Here is a 25,324-nt window from a genome sequence, read left to right as displayed (position 1 = left end):
AGAATGAACATCAACAGTGAGAAGAAAAAGGGTCCCATTGATGTTGTTAGGCAGAGACATTGATGTCACTAGGCTTGCAGATATATCCATTATTGGATATAAGCATTTAATGAGCAAAGGTGCAATCTGGCCCAGCAGTCCACATTTCAGAGTCATCCCCCTGCGGAAGATTGTTTAAGTTACAAGACTGTATGGGATTCACCAGAAGGAAAAAGAAACAATGAGAATATAACCACACTGCTGGCTTCTGAAGAGCTCTAGCACCTCACTGATGGTCAGAAAGAGTCGCCCTCCCAGCTGCCTGTGCTCCTGGGAGTGGAGGAGCATCGTTAGGTTGTGTCGTCATAGAAACCAAGGGAGAATAACTTTGCAACGAGGAATATTTGACACTGCCAATTAATGCCGGGAAAGTGCTAGTCTGAAAGGTGCACATTAGATTCAGCAAAATAGATTCCCCTTCAGCATTGCAAACTACAGCCTTACCAAGTGTCACCTTCATTTAGACGCACGAACTTTGAGAGATGTGGAAGAGGAAAGCTCCTACCACTCTCTTGACTAGCGTGCTTCTTTTGCTTCAGAAATAAACAGCTTTCCCCTGACCTGTCACTAATATTCCCAACTCTATTTCTTAACTTAGAGACTGTTGCTCAAACAGGCAAGATCTTTCCATCCCCTGCGTGGGGATACAAAGTTTCCCTGGAGCACACCCAGGCCAATTCATTTACAGCTACTTCCACCTGTTCTGGGTAAACAACCATTCTTGGATGGAAATGACATAGGAGTCCTGATAGGAAGAGAATAGCCAGCCACATATCAATATTCGTTACCAGCCCTTTACAGAAAGAGTTCACAGCTTCTAATCTAAAGCTCATATTTCCAGTCATAGGACCAACTTAAACATCCTGACTTGCTCACTAACTCAGGACGCCCTCTCACCCACATGGTTTCTACCACAAGAAAGGCATCTTGGGAAAGGGAAGGGTGGACAACCAACCTGACCAATGCACAATAGAACAGGAACACCATCCCACCCCCCAACACCCGAGTGACTATAGTCACTGGAGGGAGGGGCAAGATATGGAAAATCCTACTCTCTATACCAGTGGTTCTCAACCTGTGGGTTATAGCCTTGGGGGGGGGTTGTCAAATGAGCCTTTCACAGGGGTCACCTAAGACCATTGGAAAGATCAGATATTCACACTACCAATGCATAACTAGCAAAAAAACAAAACAAAACAAAAAAAAACCAGTTATAAAGTAGCAGTGAAAATAATGTTATGGTTGGGGGGTCATCACAACACCACTCACAGTGAAAGGTTGTAGTATTAGGAAGGTTAAGAACCACTGCTGTAGAGTCTAGATATTAGGCGTATGCTACAAGGTTATTCAATCTATGTGGCACAGTCAACAAGACATTTTACCTCAGTTTACTGCTGCAATGGTGGCATCTGAAGCAAGATTTATGAAAATTCTGCTGGTCTGCTACGAGGCACTCCATTGGATAAACCGTCTTTTGACAAATTATGCAGATTTCCTTGTCTTGGACCAACAGTTTCTAAAAATAAAAACGTATAAAGGCTCATATATTTCTATTTTCAGTCGCAACTGTAAAAGCATAAGAAAACAAATAATACACTAACTGGCCATGCAGATCAAGGGAAACCGCTCTAACAATAATCTTTTGTCTCCTTTCTCTGAGCAGGATATATTAGCATAGAGTGTCGGGATCTGGAACAAAGATTTAATGCCTTTACCATGTATTCCTTATGAATACCTTGGCTAATTATATAACAAACACATAAATGTGGGTTATGCTTACTTATGTTAATATATTAGACATATACACTAAATTTATGAGGAACCTTGAGAAAGTGCATCATTTCAAGCAACTAAGCTACCATACATATGAATTTTTACACAAAATTCAATTTTTAAAACAGTATAGAGAAATCGTTCTAAAGTACATACAGTTTTATAAGCAAAAATATTGTATGATATTTGATTAAATATTTTCTCAGCAGTTCTAGGTTTGCCTAATGGCACCAACCATTAACTTCTCTGCAACGATACGCCTCCATATATAAAATGTGCAGGCAGGGGCCTCTGCTGTTACCTAACTGGCTTTAGATTTTTATAGCCTTCTGGATCCTTGAATCTGCTCTTTCTGTGTTCTCTGCTTCTCTGTCTCAGGACTTAGTCACTTCCCATCGCTCCCCTGTGAAGGATAGCCCTTATAAATCACAGTAGTTACCTCACTAGCCAGGGTTTCTGTGGTGGCTTACAGTGGACAGAGATATATTGATTAAATATGGGTTTTAATTTTCACCACGCTCTTCTGAGACTAGCACAGCATTTGTGTTTGTTACCTACGAAAGCAAGTAGGTCAAAGGTCCTTCATACGGAAACTACTTCAGTGCTCACACTCTGCACCTCTGTGATGGAGAGGACTCCTGGGCTGCAGAGACGGCTCAGCGGTTAAGAGCACTCCCTGACTGCTCTTCCCGAGGTTCTGAGTTCAAATCCCAGCAACCACATGGTGGCTCGCAACCATCTGTAATGAGATCTGATGCCCTCCCTCTTCAGGTGTGTCTGAAGACAGGGACAGTGTATTCACATACACAAAATAAATACATCGAAAGAAGAGAGGACTCCTTCGCCCTTTTGATTTCTGTAGGGACATATTTCTATGCTTAACACCAGCTTTTTTTGTGTTGTCTATGGTTTTGGATTGTCTTAACAAAAACTGAACATTTGAAATTAATTAGACAGCTTTGCTTAATTATGCCAGAAGCAAGTGCATTAAGAAACCATATTAACTTGATAAACTAGACACATGCGTTGTAAATATGAGAGGCATAATTATCAATTTCAGTGGTTTTTATTTTTAAGTTTGCTATTTCTTTCCATCTAAGAGTGGACTGTATTAATGATGCCTATTTAGTACATCCAATCCTTTTGATCAGGAAGCCTCATTAATTGTAAAAAGTGTGGAGAATAAAATGGAATGAGCTATCTTCTGATGTTAAAAATGTCATGTACTATGTTCAAATGAGTGAAAGTCCTCATCTTACAAACATAATCAAGTTTTAATACGTATGGCTTATCCTCATCCGAATGGGGCCAACTGAGTTGCCATTTAGAGTTTACGTTCATAAAGGTGAAAATATCAGTTCTAGAAAATATTAGGTTCTGTGGCTAGAATCTCTCCAACTCAGTAATAACAGCTAAAATGTCTATTGTTACACTACATCTTTATCAGATTGATGAAAATCCATTCTGCACGTATGCATACTGTGAGTTCTGTCTGGGGTCATCACTTACGTGTATTGAATTTAATGTAGAAGCTATTTAAGTATGCAGTTGAAATATAGCAATACCAGGATGAAGGTTTTGATCTGATACCTCCATAAACTATTTAATGAAGTCAATTTTATTAGGGAATTTTTAATAATTGCTTTGTTCTGTAGCAAATCACCAGTTCCACAGTTACTGAAGGCAGTACTATTGTTATTATGTCTTATGGTTTCTTTCAAACTCTTATTTAACTGGAGTTTGAAGAACAGGTTTCAGAAATGCATACTGAAGATTATATTAGATGTTATTATACAAAAGCAAGTAAAGAAAGCAAGGCCAGTAGAGAATCAGAAGCCCTCGTGGTCAGCCGTTAGTTCTAGCTTGTTACTTGGTTATTTCCACACACTGTTTTAATTGCAAATCATCTGGCTTTGACACGCATGCTTTCTTAATCTCCTTTCGCACTCTCCAATCTCATTTACCACTCAAAAAGGCAGACTCCTCCTGGAAGGCCCTGCTCATTTCTGTCGCACGTGCATCCGAGGTTTCATATCCCATGCTCTTAAAAACTCTTTCACTCTCCTGCCATGTCTTTTGAAAATTCCGTCTGAGGTTTGTAGGCGAATCTGCAATATCTAGGATGTGGCCAGCGATGACATCTTCATAGGTCGGTGGGGCATGCTTAAAATCAAATCCAGATCTGCCGGCCTCTGAGCTCCGTGATGATGAGGTTGCTACCTGTGACCCGACAATCTGACTGTCGAACGCATCCACGCTCAAAAAATGCTCATTGAGAGCTCTGGCTTCAGAGTGAACCCTGGGCTGCGTTGCAGGGGCTTTTGCTCGATGCTCTCTAGGATGTCTGTAAGAAAAGCCTGTAAAATTAGCAGTTTCAGAAGATTCTAATCCAAATTCCTCCTTGCAAAACGTATGACTCTCTTGTTTCATGTTGTGGTTTATTTCGCCATTTGCATAAGCTCTTCTCTCTGTCTTTGCTCCGAAAACTGGGCCATTCTCGAATTCCCTAAACCATCTGTTTACTTCATTTTCGTGGCCATTCAGAAAATGTTCAGCCATTTGAACAGTTTGATTGGTGGCTTCAAATCTCTCCCTGTGTTCTGATAGGTGGGGCCCTTCCACCTTGCGGATGATTTCGACTGCGTCGTAGCTTTCAGTCTCCGGCATTGCGCTACTGGCAGAATTCTTTTTGTCTTTATGAACGTACGGCTCTGTTTTCTCTGTTTTCTTCACTGCCTCTTGAGCGTCTACTGATTCTCTGAGGGAACCACTGACCACATGGTGGTTTACACTCACAGGTATTGTGATGGTGGGTGGGGAGTCCCCGCCACGGCTTTCTATCTTGATTTGCCTGCGGAGTGTGGCTGGAGACATGACAACTTCAGATCTCTTCTCGACAACTGGAACCGGGGTTCCTGGTGGACAAGGGACAGTGCCTTTGGCTAACCTGGCCGTGGTGTCTTTGAGTCTGACAAGTTGTTCTGAACGACTCCTTGGTGGGGAAGGTGATGTACTTGTTCTGGGAAGCCTAGATGTATGCTCCACGGGTCTTCTGGGTAGAGGTTCAACACAACTGTTATTTTTAGGGGACTGAGAAAGCTCACTCTTAGTGGATGTTTCTGCTCGGCGGGCAGTGGATTCTATGGTGATGAAAGTTGGTGACGGTGGGCGAGTTTTCAAAGAGGGAGGAGCCATCTTACTATCGTCCCCCTTAGCCTCCTGGTATGTTTTAGCAGGCTTATGAGTTGCTGCCTCAGGATGGGTTGCTACTTGGCGGGGTGCTAATTTTTCTTCTACAATTTTACTTTCTTTCTGTTCAGTGCCTTTATGAGAGCTGAGATTAACACTAGACACTTTCAGTGGCATTTCATTAAGATTGGTAGGTTTCTCTCTCTGCTTTCCTGTTTGGGAAGCCATCATGGCTGTTCGAATTACACGTTCACAGTGAACGAGCATCTCCTCCGCTTGAGTTTTAATATGTATTATTTCTTCTTTGACTTTTTCTAAATTATTCTCCATGGCAACACGAACTCCATATTCTCTTTTCTCCTCACTTATCAGCCACACCGGAGCAATATTTAACAGTGTCTGAAATGTTTTCAGGCCACTTTTATTTGACTCTGCTTCAAACTGTTTTACTCTAGACAAAATCTGCTGTAGTTCTTCACGTTTTCTCAAGAATTCCAGTATATTTATGGCACATTTTTCCCCATCCTGCTGGGATTCTCTCACAGAGGAAAATGAAGAGTGTTTTTGTGTTATCTCTTGCTTTGAATCGTCAGTGTTAGAGGAGACCTGTTTTTGTTGTTTGTCCTTGTCTCTAAGACATTTTTTCTCTTGCATAGCATTGTAAGGCTGGGACAGTTCTTTATGCTCAATCCTAGAAGTTTGTGTTTGTGTCTGCTGAAAATTCTGAACCCGTGAGTCCAGGCTCTCACCGATAATCTTTTGTTGGACTAACCTTGGTACGCTCTGGTCCTGCAGATGTTCTTGCTTTCTTTCAACTATTACCCTGCTTTCTTTTGAACTGCTCATGGAATGGTCCTGATTTTTTCCTTCCCTCCCCAGGACATTCCCTCTGTCAAACTCCCCCAATCCTCCATGCTTCTTGGGAACTGTTTGGAGCTTGCTTTGATGACTTTTCTCTGCATAGTCTTTGGGCATTTGTACGGTCACCCGTTTCTCTGTTTTAGGTAATTGAAAATATTTTTCAGCCACAGATTGCTTATTATCACACTGTGTGCTCACTTGGGTTTTCTTAATTTCCTTATTCATTTCTTTAGTACTGGTTTGAACGTCAATTTCGGATTGCTTTACGCGGCGTTCAGAACTGAGATCTGTTTCAGTCAGCGTTTGATCGAGAGCTGGAAGCCTGATAGTTTTCACTTTGAAACTCGGGGAAATGGGTTTGGTTTGGGGAAAGGGCAACTTCTCCACGTGTTGCTCAAATGTTTGCTCTGTCTTACATTCTTTGTGACTCTGGTTAATCTCACAAGCTGTTTTCGACTGTAGGGTGTCACTTGAGTTCTGTGTGCCTTCCTGTCGCAGGGTAAGCTTATCGTCTGAAGCGGCTAGAACATGCTGGAGCCTCTCGGTAGCGACTGTCAATGCGGAAGCTGTAGAGAGCTGGCTTTCAGAGCATTCACTGGTGATCACAGCCCTGCTTTTAGGTTCCAGGTTGGGCTGTGCCCTAGTGAAGTCTGAATCCTTTCTGGGAGTGGACATTGCCTCAGCTGCTTTTTGTAACTCTGTTTCTTTCTCCTTCTCTGATAAGCTGCGGTGCTGGGTTTCTGTTTTGATGATGCTATGGCAAGAACTCTCCCGTCTCTGTTTCTCAAGCTCTTCCCTTTGCTGTCTGTATTTTTCTTCCGCAATCATTAAGGGTGTCTTAAATTTTCTCATGTAAGGCTTAGGACTTTGTTGTTCTGAACCTGATGGGAATGAGTGGGATTTAACAAGGGGTGCTGTCTGTTTTTCCTTGGGTGCTGGGATTTCTGGAACTGTCTGAGAGAGGGAGTTTGCAGAGCTAATGGACAGCTGTTTTCTTCCAAGGCTTTTTCTGAATACTTCTTGCTTGACCTCTGTGTGCTCACGGCTTTCTGCCACCAGCGAACTTTTCTGATCCTTAGAGAGGGTAGCTTTAATTTCCACATCTGACAGAGATCTTTCCAATTCACTGCTTGGTGAATCCTGGCTCATCTTAGCTTTGATTCTCTTGGGAAGTTTGGGTTTGGGGAGTGTAGGAGGTGGTGATTTTCCTGTTAGGATTTTAGCCTGTGAGTGAAGCCGATGAGAATCCAAGGTTTCTTTTTGGGAGTACTGTTGTAAAAATGCTTCACTGTGATGTTCTAGAACAGAGGAGGAAAGAAGATGTGCCGGTTGGGATGGAGTTGCAGGAGGGGGAGGAGGTAGGGATGTTGGTAGACATTCTTGATCAGATTTCTCATCTCCTGGTGGTGGAGGAAGAGGCAGGGTTGGGAGGCTCTCAAGTTCAGCCCTTGACTTCTCTGTGGGTGATGAGGGAGGAAACTCATTTTTTTCAGGCAACAGCATTAAAGGTGGTGGAGGAGGGAGAGGAAATTCAATTTCAGATGATGCATTGGAAGGTGGAGGAGGTGGTGGAGATGGAGGAGGAAGGGAGTCCTCATTTTCTTTTACACCACAGTCAGGGTGAAGGTTGACTGGATTAAAGGACCTCTCCATTGCCATTTTTAACTCCTTGGAAGTATTTGTCTTCATTAGAAAGTCCTGGCTTTCTAGACAAACATCAATTCTCTGTTTCTTGTCAGTTGCCTGAGTTCTTTTGTGGTTTTTCCCAGAGACTGTCACTCCTGGTGCACTGTGTACGTCCTTCCCTACAGGCAGAGGTTGAAGGCCTGTGTCATTTTTCCTCATACCTTTATTAGAATTCTGCTTTTCCTGACTTATCAAGGCTTGCTTCTGAAAGTCCCTTGTCATCTCAAGCGTTTCTCCAGCTGGATTGCTGACTGGATGTTGGGTAGGATCTGGTCTGTAACTTTGCATTTCTGCTGACACACTAATGTTTTGGGTATCTTTCTGATTCTTTGCATAGGAATCCTGGAACTGAGCCTTCCGGTGACCCTTCCCCAGTTCACAGTTTTGAGTCTGTTGCTTCCTAAATATTTTATCCACAGACTGGGTGGAGCTCACATCATCCTTCGATTCTCTCACATTCTCTGATTCCTTGGTTTTTAGACTTTTCTTCCTTGACATGCTTGCACTTACATGTTCGTTCATATGGTCGTCACTACACAGACACTCTTTGCTCTCTGTCCAGACACCCCTTCTGTCACCCATGTCTAAAACATTTTTCATAGCTCTATGTTCTGAATTAGACATTTTCCTAAGGCTTTTCTCAAGAGCATCGTTGTTTTGTTCTCGATCAATGACAATCTTTACAGTGCCCTTAGGGGCTTTGGGAAGATTAGCCTCAGTTCTTTCTTCTATTAAAGACCGATGGCAGGATTTCTGTGTAGCTTCATCAAGAGTGCCTGGTCTTGCTTGCTGCCTGATTGCTGGCTCAAATGGTCCTGGCACTGGTTGAAGAAGGCTTTTTTTCTCCCTCTGGACAGCTGCTGGATGAATCCGTAGTTCTTGTCTCTCTGAGAATCCTAGTACATCTTTGACCATTCCATGTTTACCAACCTCTTTGAAACTATATTGTTCTTCTTTCAAAGACCTTAATGATGTTTTAAGATCATCTAATATCAGCTCCTTTTTCAATATTTCCGTCCTTGTATTTGTGGCCTTTTCAAGGCACTCAATAGCTTGCCCAATATCACTAGAGATGCTATCAGATTGTTCATGTTCTTTCTGTCTGCCACCTGACTCCTTAAGTGACTGGAGTACAGCTGCCTTGTCATCTTTCATAATATCTTCTGTTTTAGCCACTGCTTTCTGATTCATGGCCTGGTTGAGAGAACTCAGGGTTGATTTCAAATCACCTTTTACGATCTCTTCTTTCGCTGCCTTAAAGGATGCACTCTGGGGCTCCGTCATGAAGACTTTAACCGTATTACGCACATCTCCTGGGATGATATCAGTTTCACTAACAGTGCGTTCAATGGAAGACTGCCTTTTCTTTAGTAAGAATTTTGTTCCCTCAACATCACCACCAATTATCTCTTCCTCCCCTTCTTGCTTTCTAGCTGTGAGTGTTTCATTTGACCCTGTTTGGAGTTGCTTGAGGTAATTCAAAGCTCCAGTTTCTATGCATGTTGTGAAGAACTGAACATTTCCCCTCTCCGATGCATCGATTTTTGTCCTTTCAGATATTTTATCATTTGATGCGGAAGACAACAGGTTATGGATAGTGCGCCTCACGTCACCTCCCAGGATGTCTTCACGCTTAGTCTTGTCGCCAGCATTCTCGTGAAGAAGACAATAGATAGTCATGTTAACATCTCCCTTTTCATCTTCTTGAATTAATATGCCTCTCTTTGCACACCTTTCCTCAGAGAACAGCTTTTGGATTGCTTGTTTTACATCCCCTCTTACTATCTCTTCCTTTTCAGCATGGAATTCCATTGATCTGTTCAATAACTGGGTTTTAGTAAGGTTGATATTTCCCTTCTCCTCTTCACTGATAAATATCTCCTTTTTTGTGCAGTCTCTTTGGGAAAGCAAGTTCATCATTATGTTCCCGAGGTCAGCTCTGATAACTTCTTCCTTCTGGATCTCAGGAGTCCTTTGGTTCATGAGCTTGTATTTGGCCATTCTGACATCCCCAACTTCATCAGCTTCAATGATGATTCCGGGAGCTTCAACCACTCTTTGAGAGTAGAGGTCTTCCAAGGTTTCTTTAATGCTTTTACCAATAATTTCTTCCTTTTCTATTCTAGTTTCATTAAATTCGTGAATAGGTGTCGTTTCAAAGAGCCATGTTGTTGTCTTGACATCTGACGGAGGAATTTCTTCTTTGATTATTTTGGTGTCACTTTCATCAAGTTCCTTAATGGAATCCAATGTCTGATTTTCAAAAAGCCACACTGCTTGCTTCACGTCACCTTTCTGCACGTCCTCCTGGGTGACTGTCTTGATATTTTCATAGGTGGACACTTCTCCCAGCTCATCTATGCTGTGAGTTTCAAAGAGCCAAGTAGAAGTCTTAACATTGCCCTTTTGTATTTCATTGATGCTCACCGTTCTTACATAATTCTTCTTGTCACCACCTTCAGACTCGAATAATTGTTTATTCATCTGCACATTGCCTCCTTGAATATGGTCAACAGTGGGCATAATATTATGTGATTTGTCTGAAATCATATCCAGTGGTTGTGTTTCAAATCGGTATCTGACAGAACTCACATCCCCCTTCTGAATGTCTTCCTGAGTGACAGATTTAATAATGTATACATCTTCTGATGTGTTAATTGAGTCTAACGGTTTTGTTTCAAAGAGCCACCTTGTTCCTCGTACATCTCCATGAATTGTTTCTTCTTTTTTAACTGTTGTCACTTCATGATAAAACCCTTCTTGGTCTTGAATCGCATAGAGTGGTTGTGTTTCAAAAAGCATTTTGTAGCTTTTTACATCACCTTTTATTACTTCCTCGGTATTTGTTTGTCTGGTGCTGATGACATCAGATTCATCTTTAATCTCATCTAAAGAAAACGTCTCAAAAATGAAGCATCCCTTTCTCACATCTCCACCTTGTATGTCTGTCACTGTCTTAACCAATCCGTCACCTTCTTGATTTTCTTTTATCATATCAATAGGTTGATTTTCAAATAGCCACCTACAATTTAAAACATTGCCTTTCTGAATGTCTTCGATTTTTAGGGATTTGATCTTATTCAAAACATTCTCCGAACTGCAACTTATAGAGTCTAAGGACTGATTTTCAAACTTATGCTTCATGCCAGAGACATCCCCAGATTCTATATCCATCTCCACGGGCTTAGTTTCTTTCCCTTCACCGCCCTGTATGTTGTCCAGATTTTCTGTCTCAAAAAGAAGACATGCTGTCCGGACATCCCCACCTTGTATCTCCTCCTGTTTCACAGTTTGCAGTTTTATTGTGGCTTCAGAGTCATTTTTTATGGCATCAAGTGGCTGAGTTTCAAATAGCCACATACAAGTTCTAACATCACCTTTATGAATATCTTCTGAGTTCGTCATCAAGGAAGCTTTTTCATAAAGAGACTCCATTGGCTGGGTTTCAAATAGCCATTTACAGGTTTTGACATCCCCCTTAACAATATCAGTACTCTGTTCAGTTTTGCTCTCTGTTTCTTCCACGTTGCTAAAATATTTAATTGAATCAAGAGGTTGGGTCTCAAACAGCCACCTAGCTGATTTCACATTCCCTGCCTGTATTTCTTGAGCAGATATTCCTCTAATTATCTGAAATTTATGAAGGCTTTCATCAAATTGGTCAATGGGCCTTGTTTCAAAAAGCCATCTACAGCTTCTTACGTCACCCCTTACTATTTCTTCTTGCTGGACTGTCTTTACTTGGTGGTATTTTCCAAGATGGTCTTGAATGGCATACAGTGGGGTTGTCTCGAAGAGAGATTTATTCAACTCCACAGTGCCTCTTGTGACTCCTTCCACCTCAATTTGATGTGATGCATCAACCTTAATTAGATTATTGGATTCGAAGATATGTGTATAGTTCTTCACATGCCCTCTGTCCACTGCTTCTAGCTTCACTGTCCGGGTATATTCCTTCTTTTCTTCTCTAATATCTTCTAAACGTTGAGTTTCAAAAACCCATTTTTGGTGCTTAACCTCGCCCTTTTCTTCCTCAGAGGCGGTGATTTTTTGAAGCTTTCCAACATCTGGGCTGTCTTTTAAGGCCTCTATTGGGAGTGTTTCAAACAGATGTTTGGTGGTTTTTACGTCACCTCCTATCCTCTCTTCAGGTGATACACTCTCTGTATCAGGAGATTGTTTTAGAGTGTCTAATGGCTGCGTTTCAAACATCCAACACTTTTTAGACACATCTATCCCTACAACTGCTTCTGTTTTCAGGACAGCCTCACCTGACTCTTCTTTGATTTTCTCCAGTGGTTGAGTTTCAAATAACCACCTTGCTCTACCCACCTCGCCTTTGACATTTTCCTCCATGGATATTCCTCGAACAACTTTAATTTCCGTGATGTCTTGTTTTATTGTGTCCAAAGGCTGCGTTTCAAACATCCAGCGTGCTGTTCTTACATCTCCCTTTTCAATGTCTTCTCTCTGCACAGTTTTAATTTCTAGCATTTGGCCTGAGCCATCTCTAATGACATACAATGGTTGAGTTTCGAAACATTTTATGCTTCTCTTAACATTTCCTTTAATTTCTTTGAGCTCTGATCTGAGTTGTAATAAGTTCATTTCATCCACTGAGTGAAGCTGTCCAAGTTGATCCAGTTGTTGAGTTTCAAACATGTATCTCACAGTCTTGACATCTCCCCCAGTTATGTCTTTTATAAAAGTAGATGCTGTTTCATCTTCCCGTTCATGCATTTTGTTCATTGAGTCTAAAGGCCTTGTTTCAAACATCCACCTTGCTGTGCAAACATCTCCTTTAGCTAGCTCAGGAACTTTCTCAGTGTTTTCTTCAGTGCCAGCAGAAGGAACTCCCAATGCATCTATTGGCTGAGTTTCAAACATCCAAGTCGTATATTTCACGTCACCCCCAGCAATGAGTTCTTGGTCAGCAATGCCTTTGGAAGTGTACCCTTCATCTGTACAACCTTGGTTGATAGAATCTAATGGCTGATTCTCAAAAATCCATCGAATTGACTGCACCTCTCCTTTCAGAATTTCATCCCACTCCAGGTTTTCTCTTTCTGAGCTCAAATCTTTCTGAGAACTGTCATTCGTATTTTCGAAAACATACCGAGCTTGTTGTACATCTGCTGATATCGAGTTCCCTGAGTTTATGTGGCTAGAAACAATTTCAGAAACCTCACTGATATAATCTTTTTCTAAGTTTTTTCTTAACTCAGGATGGATATGCCTATATAAACGGTTTAATTCATACAAATTTCGTTGCTTGGAATATACATCTCTGGGCATTGGCAGTTTTCTAGGAGGGCTGGGGAATTCAGGGGACTGGGAAAATGCTGTCACATCCATTGGTGTTTGAAAAACATCAGGTGGGGGAGGAGGAAATTCTTCCATCTTTCCTGAAGGAGTGCCCTTTTCTTGTGCCAGGGTTGTTGAAGTCAGACTGTGATTACTATAACTTGAGGTTGAAGTTTCCTTGCTTTGCCTGGCTGAAGTATAAGAAGAGGTACCCATAGCCGATGATGGCTTTAAGGTTTCTTCACTGTCATTTTCAATCTTTAAGAGAGAAAATCAAAGCTTAAAACGATGACTGTAGTATGGAGATTTCCTGAGCCCTACTTTACACCAGGATTCTGCTGTTATGCCTTCCTTGGGAAATAGGCATGCATTGTGTCTAATCCTACTTGGAAAAACAGTCAATGTGTGTTAATAAATATCATTCTATTTTAAATAATAACAATGCTTTTCCATCAACCAGTGACTCAGCATTTCAACATTAATATATATTTTTTCAACCAGTAACTCAGTATTTTATTATTAATACATTTTTTTGGAGACAGAATCGTTCTTTGTACCCTTGAGAAGCCTGGAACTCACAGGACTCTTCCTGCATCTGCCTCTCAAGTGCTGAGCTTAAAGGTGTATGCCACTATGCTTGGCTTAACATTTATAAATATTCTTAAAATTTCCCTCTTTACTTGATAAGAAGAGTAATATTCAGAAAAAGAGAAAAAGTCTTATAATACTTTTGTGGAGATTTTTGTTTTTGTTTTTGTTTTTGCTTTGTGGCATTTAAAACAGAGCATGTGTCAATCTGGCATTTAAAACCAACTTAATTTATTTGATGTTAGAAACTTTAAAACACATGATTTTCTTCATTCATGTGTGCCAGTGGTTGGAGAGATCTTATTCTACCTCATAGATCAATACTCTTTTTATGAAAGCTAGTTCAAAATTTTCTGTGAAGAAAATGCCATTAGATTTTAGTGTATTTAAGTCTGATACTAATACCTAATGGTTTCATGTATAGAGAAATTACCTTACCTTTATACACTTGGCTGGGGCTGTTGTTTCTTTATCAGAGTAGAGGAAGTTTTCCTGGGCAGACTTTTCAAATTGCTCTTTTAAAATCCTAGTGGAAACCTTAGGAATCTCTTCGTCTTCTGGTGTATCAATGACTACAAAGAGAAGTAGGTAACAGTGATACTCTTTAATGAATAAAATGGCATTTGAGAAGAAAATGCTATGTTGCGTTAAACTTCCTATAATGGAAATTAAGGAATAAGAACCAAAGGACAGATTTATGCACAGAGCATCACTTAAGCTAGAAATAGAGAAGTGAAGCAAGAAATACTAAGTAAGAAACAGAAAAATTTCTGTAGGAGTTGGGTGCAGGAAAGTTGGGGTAGCAGCTGGGATAGTTTGCTGCTCTTGCAGGGAACCTAAGTTTACCTCACAACACTCATGTTGTCAGATCACAACAGCTTGGAAATTCAACTGTAGTGGATCAGATGCCCTCTTCTGGCATCCTAGAGTTCCCTATCTCTCAGTCTGTGTCTCTCTCTGTCACTCAGTCTCTCTCTGTCTCTCTGTGTCTTTGTCCTTCTGTCCCTTTCTCTATGTCTCTGTCTATCTGTGTCTCTATATCTCTGTCTCTTTTCCTCTATCTCTGCCTGTGTCTCAGTCTCTTTTTTTTCTCTATACACACACACTATACAAAAATAAAAATAAACCTTAAAAATTTGGAGTGATTATTTCTGGTGGCTCGTGATAGTTTCAAAATTTCTGCAACTGTGCTCTAATTCTGCACTCAGTAAAAATAAAACATCCTAAAGAACAAAATGAGTAATGGAGGCCTACTCTTCTTATTGTTTGTTTCTTTTTGGATATTTTGAGAATTCTCATTCTATAGTTTAGGCTAGCCTATATCTCATTGTATAGCACTGGTGGGCCTTGAACCTGCAGCCATTCCCTTGCTTGAACCTCCTAAATGTCAGGATTACTAAATGACAGGGTGTGAGTCATCAAACTTGGCAAGTAGAATGCTGCCTTTCTTATGTAGCAAGACTCAAGGAATATTTAGGACACAGAATGGTTAAATCTTTCCTTTCATCTCATCAGAGAAGCAACTCTTGTACAAGTGCTCAGTTGCACTTTATATTCTGCAAACATCTAGAAATTTCTTTGAAATCTCAACTCTTATTTATGTTTTGAATCGAAACGTATTAATTCCTAAATTAATTATTAATATTAACATAATGTAGGTAATTTTATTGTCAGGGTGCTTTACAAACAATAAGTTTTATTCTAGGTCTCAAGGTAAAAAAAAAAATTCAGTAGCTCTTACCTTATCAACTGTTTGGCGTTTAGGTGAATTTATCATAGCTCTGATGGGCAATGAGCTATTTAAAAAATATTACATGTACTACCAGAGTCAAAATCTAATTATATGCAGAAATGCTATCTTGCCCTCTCTGGGAACATGAGTCATAGCTACTAAAGTTACTTGGTGGGGAGGACTGGTTTTTGAAAGCCCTCCAAACCCAGACACACCCAAAGGACAAGGATAGAGCTGGACCAATACTTCCAGACTGTTACCTGTTTCTTGAACATATTGACGAAACTGCGAAGCTTGGTTTGTTTCCTCCGTGTGCTTTTCAAGATGTGACATCTGTGTTTAAAGACAATTTAAAAAGAATAATTGTTTTGAGGAAGTTAGTGATTTGAGCAGGGAATGTAATCTCTATTTTACAGTGTTTTTCCTCTGAGAATTTTGTATGTGTCAACGGATGCTAGCTACCATTCCTATTGTTTATTTTCATGTGTATGCAAGTTATAACAGAACATATGTGAACAGTACCTAACTGTGGGCATATTTTTAGGATGCTTGTTTCGTCTTAAAAAAATATTTCTAGCTGGAAAGTGGGGTTAGACACACTGCTATATATTTACACTAAAAACATGTACAAAAGCATATGTTTAGAGGAAAGTCAGAAATTCTACACAGTTCTGAAGACCGTTTGAAAGTTACTGTGCTCTTAGGCAATTACCATTTCCGCTTTGAAGACATCGGTTCTGTGTCCTTTAGAAACTTCTTCTTCATTCCTTCTTATTTCTTGCCTGCTGTGGATTGCCTCCTGAAAATGAGCAGTTGGACATGTAAACAGACTGGCAATTCTTAAGACACATTTGAAAAATGAACTATTTTATTAGTGTAGTTTCAGTAATAGATAATTCTGAAAAGAGAAGGGAGGGGAAAGAGAAGGAAGAAGAAGAAGAGGGGGAAGTGGATGAGGAGCAAGAGGAGAAGGAGGAAAAGCAGGATCGGGATCCATGACACCAGTGGCTACCAAAATGTAGTGCTGTAAATATAGTTATTTAAAATTCTGACTATGAGTAACTGGGTGTTGACAGGTATGAAATGACATCAACTCCTTTCTACAGGCCCTATGGGAGAACTCCTTCCTTTGTCTTTGGAAGCTTTTAGAAGCTGCCAATCTCCTTTGGTCAAGGCTTTCTCTTTTGTCTAGCTAAGGTCCTTCTCCCCCCCCAATCACCTCATAGCTTTATTTAATTTGCGACCTTAATTCTAATTTGTAAAGTAATTTAACTCATTCAAAAATTCTAGAGGTGAAGATATAAATATCTTTAGAAGTCATTGTCCTATCTGCTTCCTCTTGTAAGTAGCTTGTGCCCAATGTGTGAATGAAGATGAGAAATATGCAAATCATAAAGAAAAATATATTTTTGTTTTTTATTAGATATGTTATCATATGTTCATGACCTATTATAATATTTACACTGACTACCCTGTACAATGAGACACTATTGGGAGTGCCACAGCCTTGTTGGAATAGGTGTGGCCTTGTTGGAGGAAGGATGTCATTGTTGGGGTGAGTTTTAAGAACTTTCTCCTAGCTACATTGGAGAGAGTCATCTCCTGGCTGCCTTCCACTCAGGATATAGACCTTTTGACTCCTCCAGCACCATGACTGCCTAGACACTGCCATCCTTCCTGCCTTGATAATACTGACTTGAACCTGTGAACTTGTAAGCTAGCCCCAATTAAATATCCTTTCTAAGAGTTACCTAGGTGATGGTGTTTCTTCACAGCAATGAACCCTAACTGAAACAACCATGTTTATTGTTGATCTATTCATAATAGCTAGAAATTAGAAGCAACAACAGAAGTGTGAATAAAGGAAAAGTGGTACGTGTACACAATGGAGTATTATTCCCGCTGTTGAAAAATGACATCTTGAAATTTGCAGGCAACTGGACAGAACTAGAAACAGTTATTCCAGCTGAGATAACTCATTTTGGCTGAGATAGCTTTCTGAGACTCAGAAAGATAAATATGATATGCATTTGTTCATATATGAGTACTAAGCATTAAGTAAATTATAAGGAAGCTACTACAATCTGTAGACAGAAAGAGGTTAGGTATAGAGGAAGGGACTAGGGCAAGACACATGGATAGAATAGATTTTATGGGTGGATTGCATGTGTCTGTGGGGGAAATATGGGATTAGAAAGGGAAGGTGGGACATAGGAGGGAAGCTAGGGTTTAGGGAGACAATGATGGAAGAGACAACTGAGGAACATTTGAGAGGTAGTATGGAAACCTAGTTCAGTGGAAACCTCCTTGAATATATAAATCCTAATGAAGACTCCAAATAATGGAGGAGACAGAGTCCCAAATGGCCATCTATTGTCACCAAACAATGATTTCAATATTGGTACTCGGTTATATACAATGGAGCAGTTGGCCAAAGGGGTCTGATAGAAATTGTCAAACAACTCAGGCTGTTGCCAAGACAATACATTGCTCTCCGTAAACTGTAGCTGGCCATGTAGCTGAAGATAACCTCCATACAACTCATTTGAAATGGTGAGCTGGTGCCTACATAGAGCATTCACACCTAAGTTCAGTGTCTTTGATAAAGTAAGGTACTTTGCAGACTACCAAAATAAAACATAAATGCCAAACTATTCCACAAACCCTTTGATCTAAAATGCTTCCCTTCCCACAAAATATGCTAGAACAATGGTGGCAGAAAGTCTTGTGGGAGTGACCAGCCAACATCTGGTTTGGCTTAAGGCTCACTCCTTGAGATGTCGCCCATATCCCACACTGTATATGACCACAAACCAGAGACTGGATAGCTCAGAGCCCTAAGGTAAAACCAAATACAATGGGTCTTTTAAAACATAGTAATAAAATGACACCTAATGCTATTCTGTTATACTCATAGATCAGCGTCTTAATGAGCCAACATCAGAGAAACTTCCTTCTGCAGCAGCTGAGTACAAATACAGAGACTCGCACACAGATTTATACCTAGAGACAGAGACACCTTGGAACCCACAGTTCTAAGTGGGATGTCTCCATCAAATTCTTCTCATCAGACCTCAGGGAATCCCAGGAAGGAGGAGGCAGAAGTGTGTAATATAGCTGTGTGTGTGTGTGTGTGTGTGTGTGTGTGTGTGTGTGTGTGTGTGTGTGTGTGTTTGTGGGTGTGGTGTGGTTTAGGCATTGAGGATGGCAGGAGAGTAAGTCCCTTTAAATCAAATGAGCAACACTCATATGAAGTCACAGAGACTGAGGCACTAAGGGCCTAGACGGGCCTTTGTCCAGGCTCACTGGGCATTCATTACACATATATTATTGTTTTCTGTTTAGTATTTTTATGGCACTTGTGAACGTGTGGACAAGTGAGTCTCTGACTCTTGGACTTTCTCTTGAGTTCTTTTTCTTTGGTTTGTTTGCCTTATCCAATTATTATGAGATTGTGCTTGCTTTCTCTCATTATTATATTTTGTTACACTTTGCTGTTATCTCTTGCGAGGCTGTTCTTCTCTAATAAGAGACAGAAGGGAGTGGATCCAGATGGGAGTGGAGGTTGGGGTGGGGGAATTAGGAGAAATAGAGGGAAGACTAATCAGGAGACAGTGTATGAGAAAGGAATTATTTTAAATAAAAGGGAAAATTATTAAAAAAATAAAAGTTTAGAAACCTGTGATTTAAAGATTTAGGCATACATTAATAGAATCATATGGATTTGTGAAAAAATATGGAAAACAGGGATGTGCACAGCTGACTTTCCAAGAATGCATGTGTTTGGAATTATGTAAAATTGGACTTTCACATTTTTATTTATGCCTAAGTGATTAGTACTACTTTTGAGATATATTTTTTAAAAAATTATTTGCTAATAGTGAGCGTAATCCAGTGAGCCTAGGTACATTGCTTTTGTTAAGTAAGAAAATAGCTAAGAATTAAAGTATATATTTACAATGAGTTAGTTTTAAAGTATTGCTTTATAACCTTAATTAATAAAATTAATTCATGGCAGCTTGCTTTTGACTTTATCTCTTGTAATTTATATTATATATACAGGGTGTAACTTATGTGGCTTCTCACAGGGGTGTTTGCACGCCAGGTGAGACAGCTGATACACTAAGCAGCAGGTGTTCACTGATTTAAATATAAGTAGGATAATCTAATTCCAATATAGTTTCCCAGGAAGGAAAATTTTAAAATGTTGCCCCAGAAATCAACAAAATATAATGGAAAATCTGGGGCTTATATTTTAAAAGTTATGTTTTATTAAGCTGGAGCAGATCATTGAATATGTTTTTTTTTCCTGAAGAAAATAGTTCCCAATTCCTAGTTAAGGACTTGTGTACTCAAATGACGTATAAATTTCATTAAAGACAACTTCACATGATGAATGAACCAGAGCAGAAAGAAGGAATAGCATAGCAAATTCCCATCAATACATTAATTCTATTTGAACTCCTATTTGTCCGGTTGTTGTTGATAACTAAGGGACAGAACAATGAGAAGGAACTAAAAAAATACTATTTCTTCTAGGAAGAATGAAGAAACGAGATGATCCACGTTGCTTCCTGTAAGTTCAAAGATACAGAATCTCATGGGACAAAATGCCTTAGGATAGTCAGGCTTTACCTAATGGTATTGGAAGCATTGTACAGAGTGGAAAGGTAAGAGTCACCCAAGACAGCAGAAAATGCATGGAAACAAAGGGTGACTTTCGACCAGTGGCAGAGCTTTCCATCTCTAGAGAAAGAATGAGAGCATCCTTTAATGTTCTAATATCAATTAGACAGTGAAAGAGCAGGGGGGATTGAGAACACCAGGAGAGCCAGGGGAAGGGGGCCTTGAGGAGGACAAGTCCCTCTAAATCAAAAGAACAAAGCTTATATGAACTCAGGAAGATCTTAGCTGAGGTGCAATGTGACCACTTTCACTGAGGCAGATCTCTGTCCAGAAGCCCATGTGCTAGCACTGGCCTTTAAACACACCACACTTGTCCCACTTAGTGGTTTTTAACATTTTGGATCAGTTCACATTACAAAAATTAATGCCTTTTTCTGACTTTGAAAGGTGAATACCTGATGATAACTGGTTTATATTTTAACACTACAGTATATGACTAACATAAAGCAGTGGCCAATCTTCTTGGATGAGACACATACCCTCAAGCCAATATCCTTATTATTTTCTAACAGTTGTGATGATGATATTTAAGATACGCTTTTATTCCGGTAACCATAGAAATCTTAGTTTCTGATACTTGCCACCAATTATTATTCTGAAAGAGTAAAGTGACAAAATTCTCTTGCATGAAAGACAAAATCAAAATACTTGAGATAGCAAATAATGCCATTTGTTCCAGGGGAAATAAGCCTAGACATGAATGCATTTAAGATATAGCTCAAAATTTATCCCTTTTCAGAGGAAAAAACGTATAGTTAGCATGTACATATTCAAGAAAAACTAGCCAGTGTTTATCACCTCCAAATCCATTTTCTTGTAGGAGATGGAACAACAGAGGCAATGCAAATGCACATAAATTGTATTTATAGTCGCAGTTTTTAACTTCAGCATTTATGTGCCATTGCTAAGTAGAATTGTAATTGCCACACTAGTTGGATATGGGAGCATCAGTGCATGAATTTTACTGTCCCCCGGTTGCCATAACTTACACCAAGTCTTTCTTAAAATATTCCAAGATTGTGTTCCTGTCATTTATTCTGGTTTCCATTTTGCAAGTATTTAATTTGAATTTTAAATTTGACTCTTTCTAATTTTTTGTTGTCTAGAGTTTTGGATTATCGCGTAAGGATACATCATTATAATGCACAGGCGGAACTCAAATTACACAAATAAAATATAATAAAGAATTCTAGTCAGAACACTGCACACATATTCACATGAAACGATACATGAAATTGGTTGCTGAAATTAAATTCAACTAGAGACCAGGCTGAATGAGAAAAACATGCTGTTTTGTTCCTAGGTAGATTGGCCCATAGCTAGGAAAGAAGAGTCAATCTTAACTTCCTCCTGGACTGGATACATTGTAATCTTTGGCAAACCACTAAATCACACTTCAATTCAGGTTTTTCATTTCACGTTACCGTTAAAAGGGAGAAGAAGAGGATCTATATCTGAAAGCTGAAAGACAGATTTAAGCACAATTGTCAAACATTATTAAGGTAAATGCATGGCTTACATGCATTTGATGTCAGCTCATCTAATAACCAGGTGTATTGCATACAATCTTTTAGGAAGTTTTTCTAGCACAGAAAATGTTCGTACTCTGACTATTCAATTTGTTTTGGTCATTACAGGAAAAGGCACCATTGATTTTTACCCACAAAAAATGCATATTCATTTTAAGGCAATTGGGGCAAAAATTCTCTCAAAGTGAAAAATAGTTCATGTTCTGTGTCAGTTGAGACATTTTGCATAAACCTATCTCATTTGTAATGGAAGTAGAAAGGGCTATGCTGTGTTAACTTAGCTGCATTTCTGTCAAGCAGACATAAATGAAACGAAAACATGCCAGTTATCCCAAGGAGAAGAAAACGTCAAGGTTCAAGACTGATAGAGCAAAGGGCTCTTTATTTTCATGGCTGAGTTTCAAAACCTATGCTTGAGTCAGATATTGTTTTGATCGCATGCATTCAAGTAAAAATGTTTCTTCTTGCTCTCTTTTTAAACAAATATTTTTTAAAAAATCTGCTAAGAGTCATAACATACTGCCTGAAATATACCAGTTGGGTTAATGGTTTGATGTTTTTTTCATTATTATATTCTTTGAAGGCTCAACTCGAGTTTATTTATTTATTTATTTTTTGGGCATTTCCAACATTTCCTCATATTGTCAGATATTCTTGCATTTCTTGTTCTACGTACATCTTTTTAGCTGGTATACTTCACAGCTATCGTTAACAGGCATGATTGGTAGGTGAAGCTACTGGAGTTAATGCATATGATATTAAGATGACAATTAGTTCACGAAGTTTACTCAGAGAAAGGTGCTTGAGTCAGATGACCAGACTGTCTGTGGAACAGTAGGGACAGAGCAGTAGTAAGAACGTCATCAGAGGGAAGAGTAGCTGTACCAAGAAACAACAAATACAAAACCAGGAACCAAATGAAGGTAAAGAATCTTTGAACCAAGAAAACACATTCTTAACCATCATTTTAAAATGTGCTAAAAAAAAAAGAAAAAAAAAAACTGGTCCATGGTCATTTTTTTAACTGAACATCTATTACTCACAGAGCTCCTGTAGCTGCCAAGTACTACATATAAACAGTGATAGGATGCTCTGATGGAGTTATTGTGATATGAAAAGCAGATTATGGTAGTTGTAACAATGGAAAAATGCTTTGTTTAATTTTAAATTTGTATAAATTATTTAAAAAAACAAGTGTTAAGTCAACTGTAAATCCTGATTGTTTTATGACTCAATACACTCAGAAGCAAAGTTTTACTTGTTGCAGTAATAATTACGTCTAAAATTATGAGACTTTGCCACAAAGATTATTATGTTTTTAAGGGGCTGAGAATTTAAAATATTTAAAAAGTTGAGATAGTGACATTCTTTTTAAAAAATATTGCTTTCTCAGATGACAACACATACATTTATTTGCTCAAGCATTGTGTTGCAAGAATATCTCCATGACTTTGTGCTAAGCATTGGTGACATTATTATAGTTCCTGAGCTCCTATTTTGATCATATGTCTATCATCTATCATGTATGTATCTGTCTATCATCCATTCATCTATATATAACTATCCATAACCTATATATTTTGATATTTCTTCTCTGTGGATATTTGACTTTCAAATGTATATGCAAATATACACATTCATATTTATTGTTATATTTATAAAAGTTCTTGGGTTGAGACAAAATACTAAATACTTACAAGCTGTGTGTGTGTTGTGTGTGTGTGTGTGTGTGTGTGATTATGAAAGTTTATTGCAAGACTCTTGAAGAGAACTATTATGCAATTAATTTAACTCTTTCATCCAAGAAGATTTTGGTTACATTTGCGTATTATATCAGCAGTAAGTTTAAATAAAAGATGCTTAGGTTAAAACTGAAAAGGTATGTGTGTCCTTCTCAGGGTGGATTCTCAGTGCTAAGTTTAAGGGCTGGAACACTGGCTCTCCTCCTCTTTAAGCACGTTACTTAAAGAGCCATCAAGTCTGGGTCTAGAAGAGCTGAAGATCTATTAAAAACAGCCTATAAAATATGCACTCTCAACTGGGCCTTCGAACATATTAGTTACGTAAGTAACAATATTTACTTGGCAAATGGAAAAAGCAGCTTACTATAAACATTCAACTTACAATAAACTAAAAATCCTCTCTACAGACATTTTGTACAATTGTGTTAATATATTATTTCAGACCCACATAAACTAAAATATCTTACAATCAAAAAGAAACTAGAAGTATAAATAAATAAATAAATAAATAAATAAATATATAAATATGATATAATACAATAAAAGGAAATGGACAAAACTGTAAATGCAGTAACATTATCCATTAAAAATGTTAAAAAAAGATTAAAAATGTCTAAGAAAAGCTAGTCAAGCAAGGAGAGTTTTCCCTATAATAGTCAATGTAAGGCAGATGGGAAAATTCTATGCCTTACTCTGCAATCCCCACTTAGCTCTCTCAGGTACAAGGTAGCTAGCAGTACATCAATTCCTCTTCAGCCGGAGCTCTCTTTTCTGGTCCACTTAACTCTGCAGAATTTGAACTGTGTCAACATTAGTACTCATCCTATTCCATCTAACCGTAAATCAATCTTTGCAGTCCTAATTATCTTTCTGAAAAGCATGTCCGTTCATCCTACACCCCTGCTAATGTTTCAGGTGGCTTGAGAACAAGGTGACAATTCTTACATGCGACATACCAATTTTTCTAATATCTTCCATTTTTAGATTGTGCTTCCAGTATCATGTGTAAGCTATTTCCCATTTTACAAAGAATACATTCACGTTTCATGTTGCATTAGTTGTCCCTCAGTCTAAGTTATTCCAACTTAGTTTCAACTGAGTCTCTTCGGCCTTCAGGCATCTTTAATCTTCTATTGCTTGAGCTTTTTTTTTTTTTTTAAACAAGTCCAGAAACACAAGAATAATTAAGTCAAATTTCAACACACACTTATTTCCCTGTAGAGAAGTAGTGGGTTGGGGCATGTTCTTCAAAAGAGAGGGACAAATTGTTTATATTTTCATTTTTCCAAACAATCATGATCCCTTATACATGGAAACAATGTCTAAAGACATGGGCAGAGGGTTGCCCATGTAGCCAGTGGAACTATTGTTTTAGTTTTACATGAATTACTATTATAGTGAACTGTCAGTTCACAGCATATTATTTAGAGACTGATTTCCACACTTCACCTTTTTAATAAAAGCCATTGTTGTATGACTTTTATCTTGACTATAAACAGTAGTATATTTTTAAATATTTAATTTATAGCATTTATACCTCTCACTTTCAATTACAGGGGTCTGCCTCATGGCATAAACAGAAACGAATTAGCAAAGAGCTGATAGGAGTGTGGTATGCATCTCAGGGGTCTCTAGGACAGCAGGAACGAGTCTGTACCCAGTAACAATGGAGACGATATTTGCCATACATTATGGTGACCTATCCTGCAGGTTAGTTCATTAACTTCTTCTGCCAGTTCTCAGCTGGAGGTCTGATCAATACAGGTTCAGAGACACAGATCCTGGACTTTAGGAAGGTTAGTGAATGTGTCTCCTAGGGGAGATAGGTTTTGTTTTTATTGAGAAGTAAAATCAAAAGAAGTTTGTCTAAACACGTGGTTATTCATTTCTCCTTTGAAACTCATTAATCATGATTTCTGAAGCATCCTTAACCAAATGGAAACTGCTGAAAGACAAAAGAGAGTCATAGCACTCCCTTCTGATATTAGACAGCACAGTAAATAGCATACTCAAATCTGTGAAGAGTTGATTTGCCTTATTTATTTGCAATGGATTTGGTATCATTTTATAAGAACTGCCTTCAGACGTTGACAGCACAACTTGCTTGCTAAGGATGTCATTAAGAGTTCCTCCTACCAAAGACAAATGAAAACCTGAAAGCTGTCAGAGGCAAAAGTCATGTTTACCTCTAAAAG

At 38.9% G+C, this 25,324-nt stretch overlaps 1 protein-coding gene across 3 annotated transcripts in view; it reads right to left on the bottom strand.

Annotated features, from left to right (window-relative positions):
- The window catches only part of LOC116900187 (xin actin-binding repeat-containing protein 2), an 81,300-nt gene that overhangs the window by 5,586 nt on the left and 50,390 nt on the right, over window positions 1-25,324 (bottom strand). The window contains exons 4-8 of one of the 3 annotated variants that reach the window (XM_032901946.1): window positions 15,885-15,971; window positions 15,433-15,505; window positions 13,879-14,012; window positions 3,777-13,110; window positions 1,422-1,555 (exon numbers count right to left, since the gene is read on the bottom strand). In XM_032901946.1, coding sequence (XP_032757837.1) covers window positions 1,461-1,555; window positions 3,777-13,110; window positions 13,879-14,012; window positions 15,433-15,505; window positions 15,885-15,971 — 9,723 coding nt within the window. In that variant the 3' untranslated portion in view covers window positions 1,422-1,460. Of the gene's footprint in view, window positions 1-1,421; window positions 1,556-3,776; window positions 13,111-13,878; window positions 14,013-15,432; window positions 15,506-15,884; window positions 15,972-25,324 lie in introns of those variants that run through there. The other 2 variants (XM_032901945.1, XM_032901947.1) reach the window with 2 other exon arrangements.

This window comes from Rattus rattus, chromosome 5 (genome assembly GCF_011064425.1).
Source record: "Rattus rattus isolate New Zealand chromosome 5, Rrattus_CSIRO_v1, whole genome shotgun sequence".
NCBI lineage: Eukaryota > Metazoa > Chordata > Mammalia > Rodentia > Muridae > Rattus > Rattus rattus.
The sequence above is the reverse complement of the archived record's forward strand: the minus strand, read 5'-3'. Positions and strand labels throughout refer to the sequence as shown.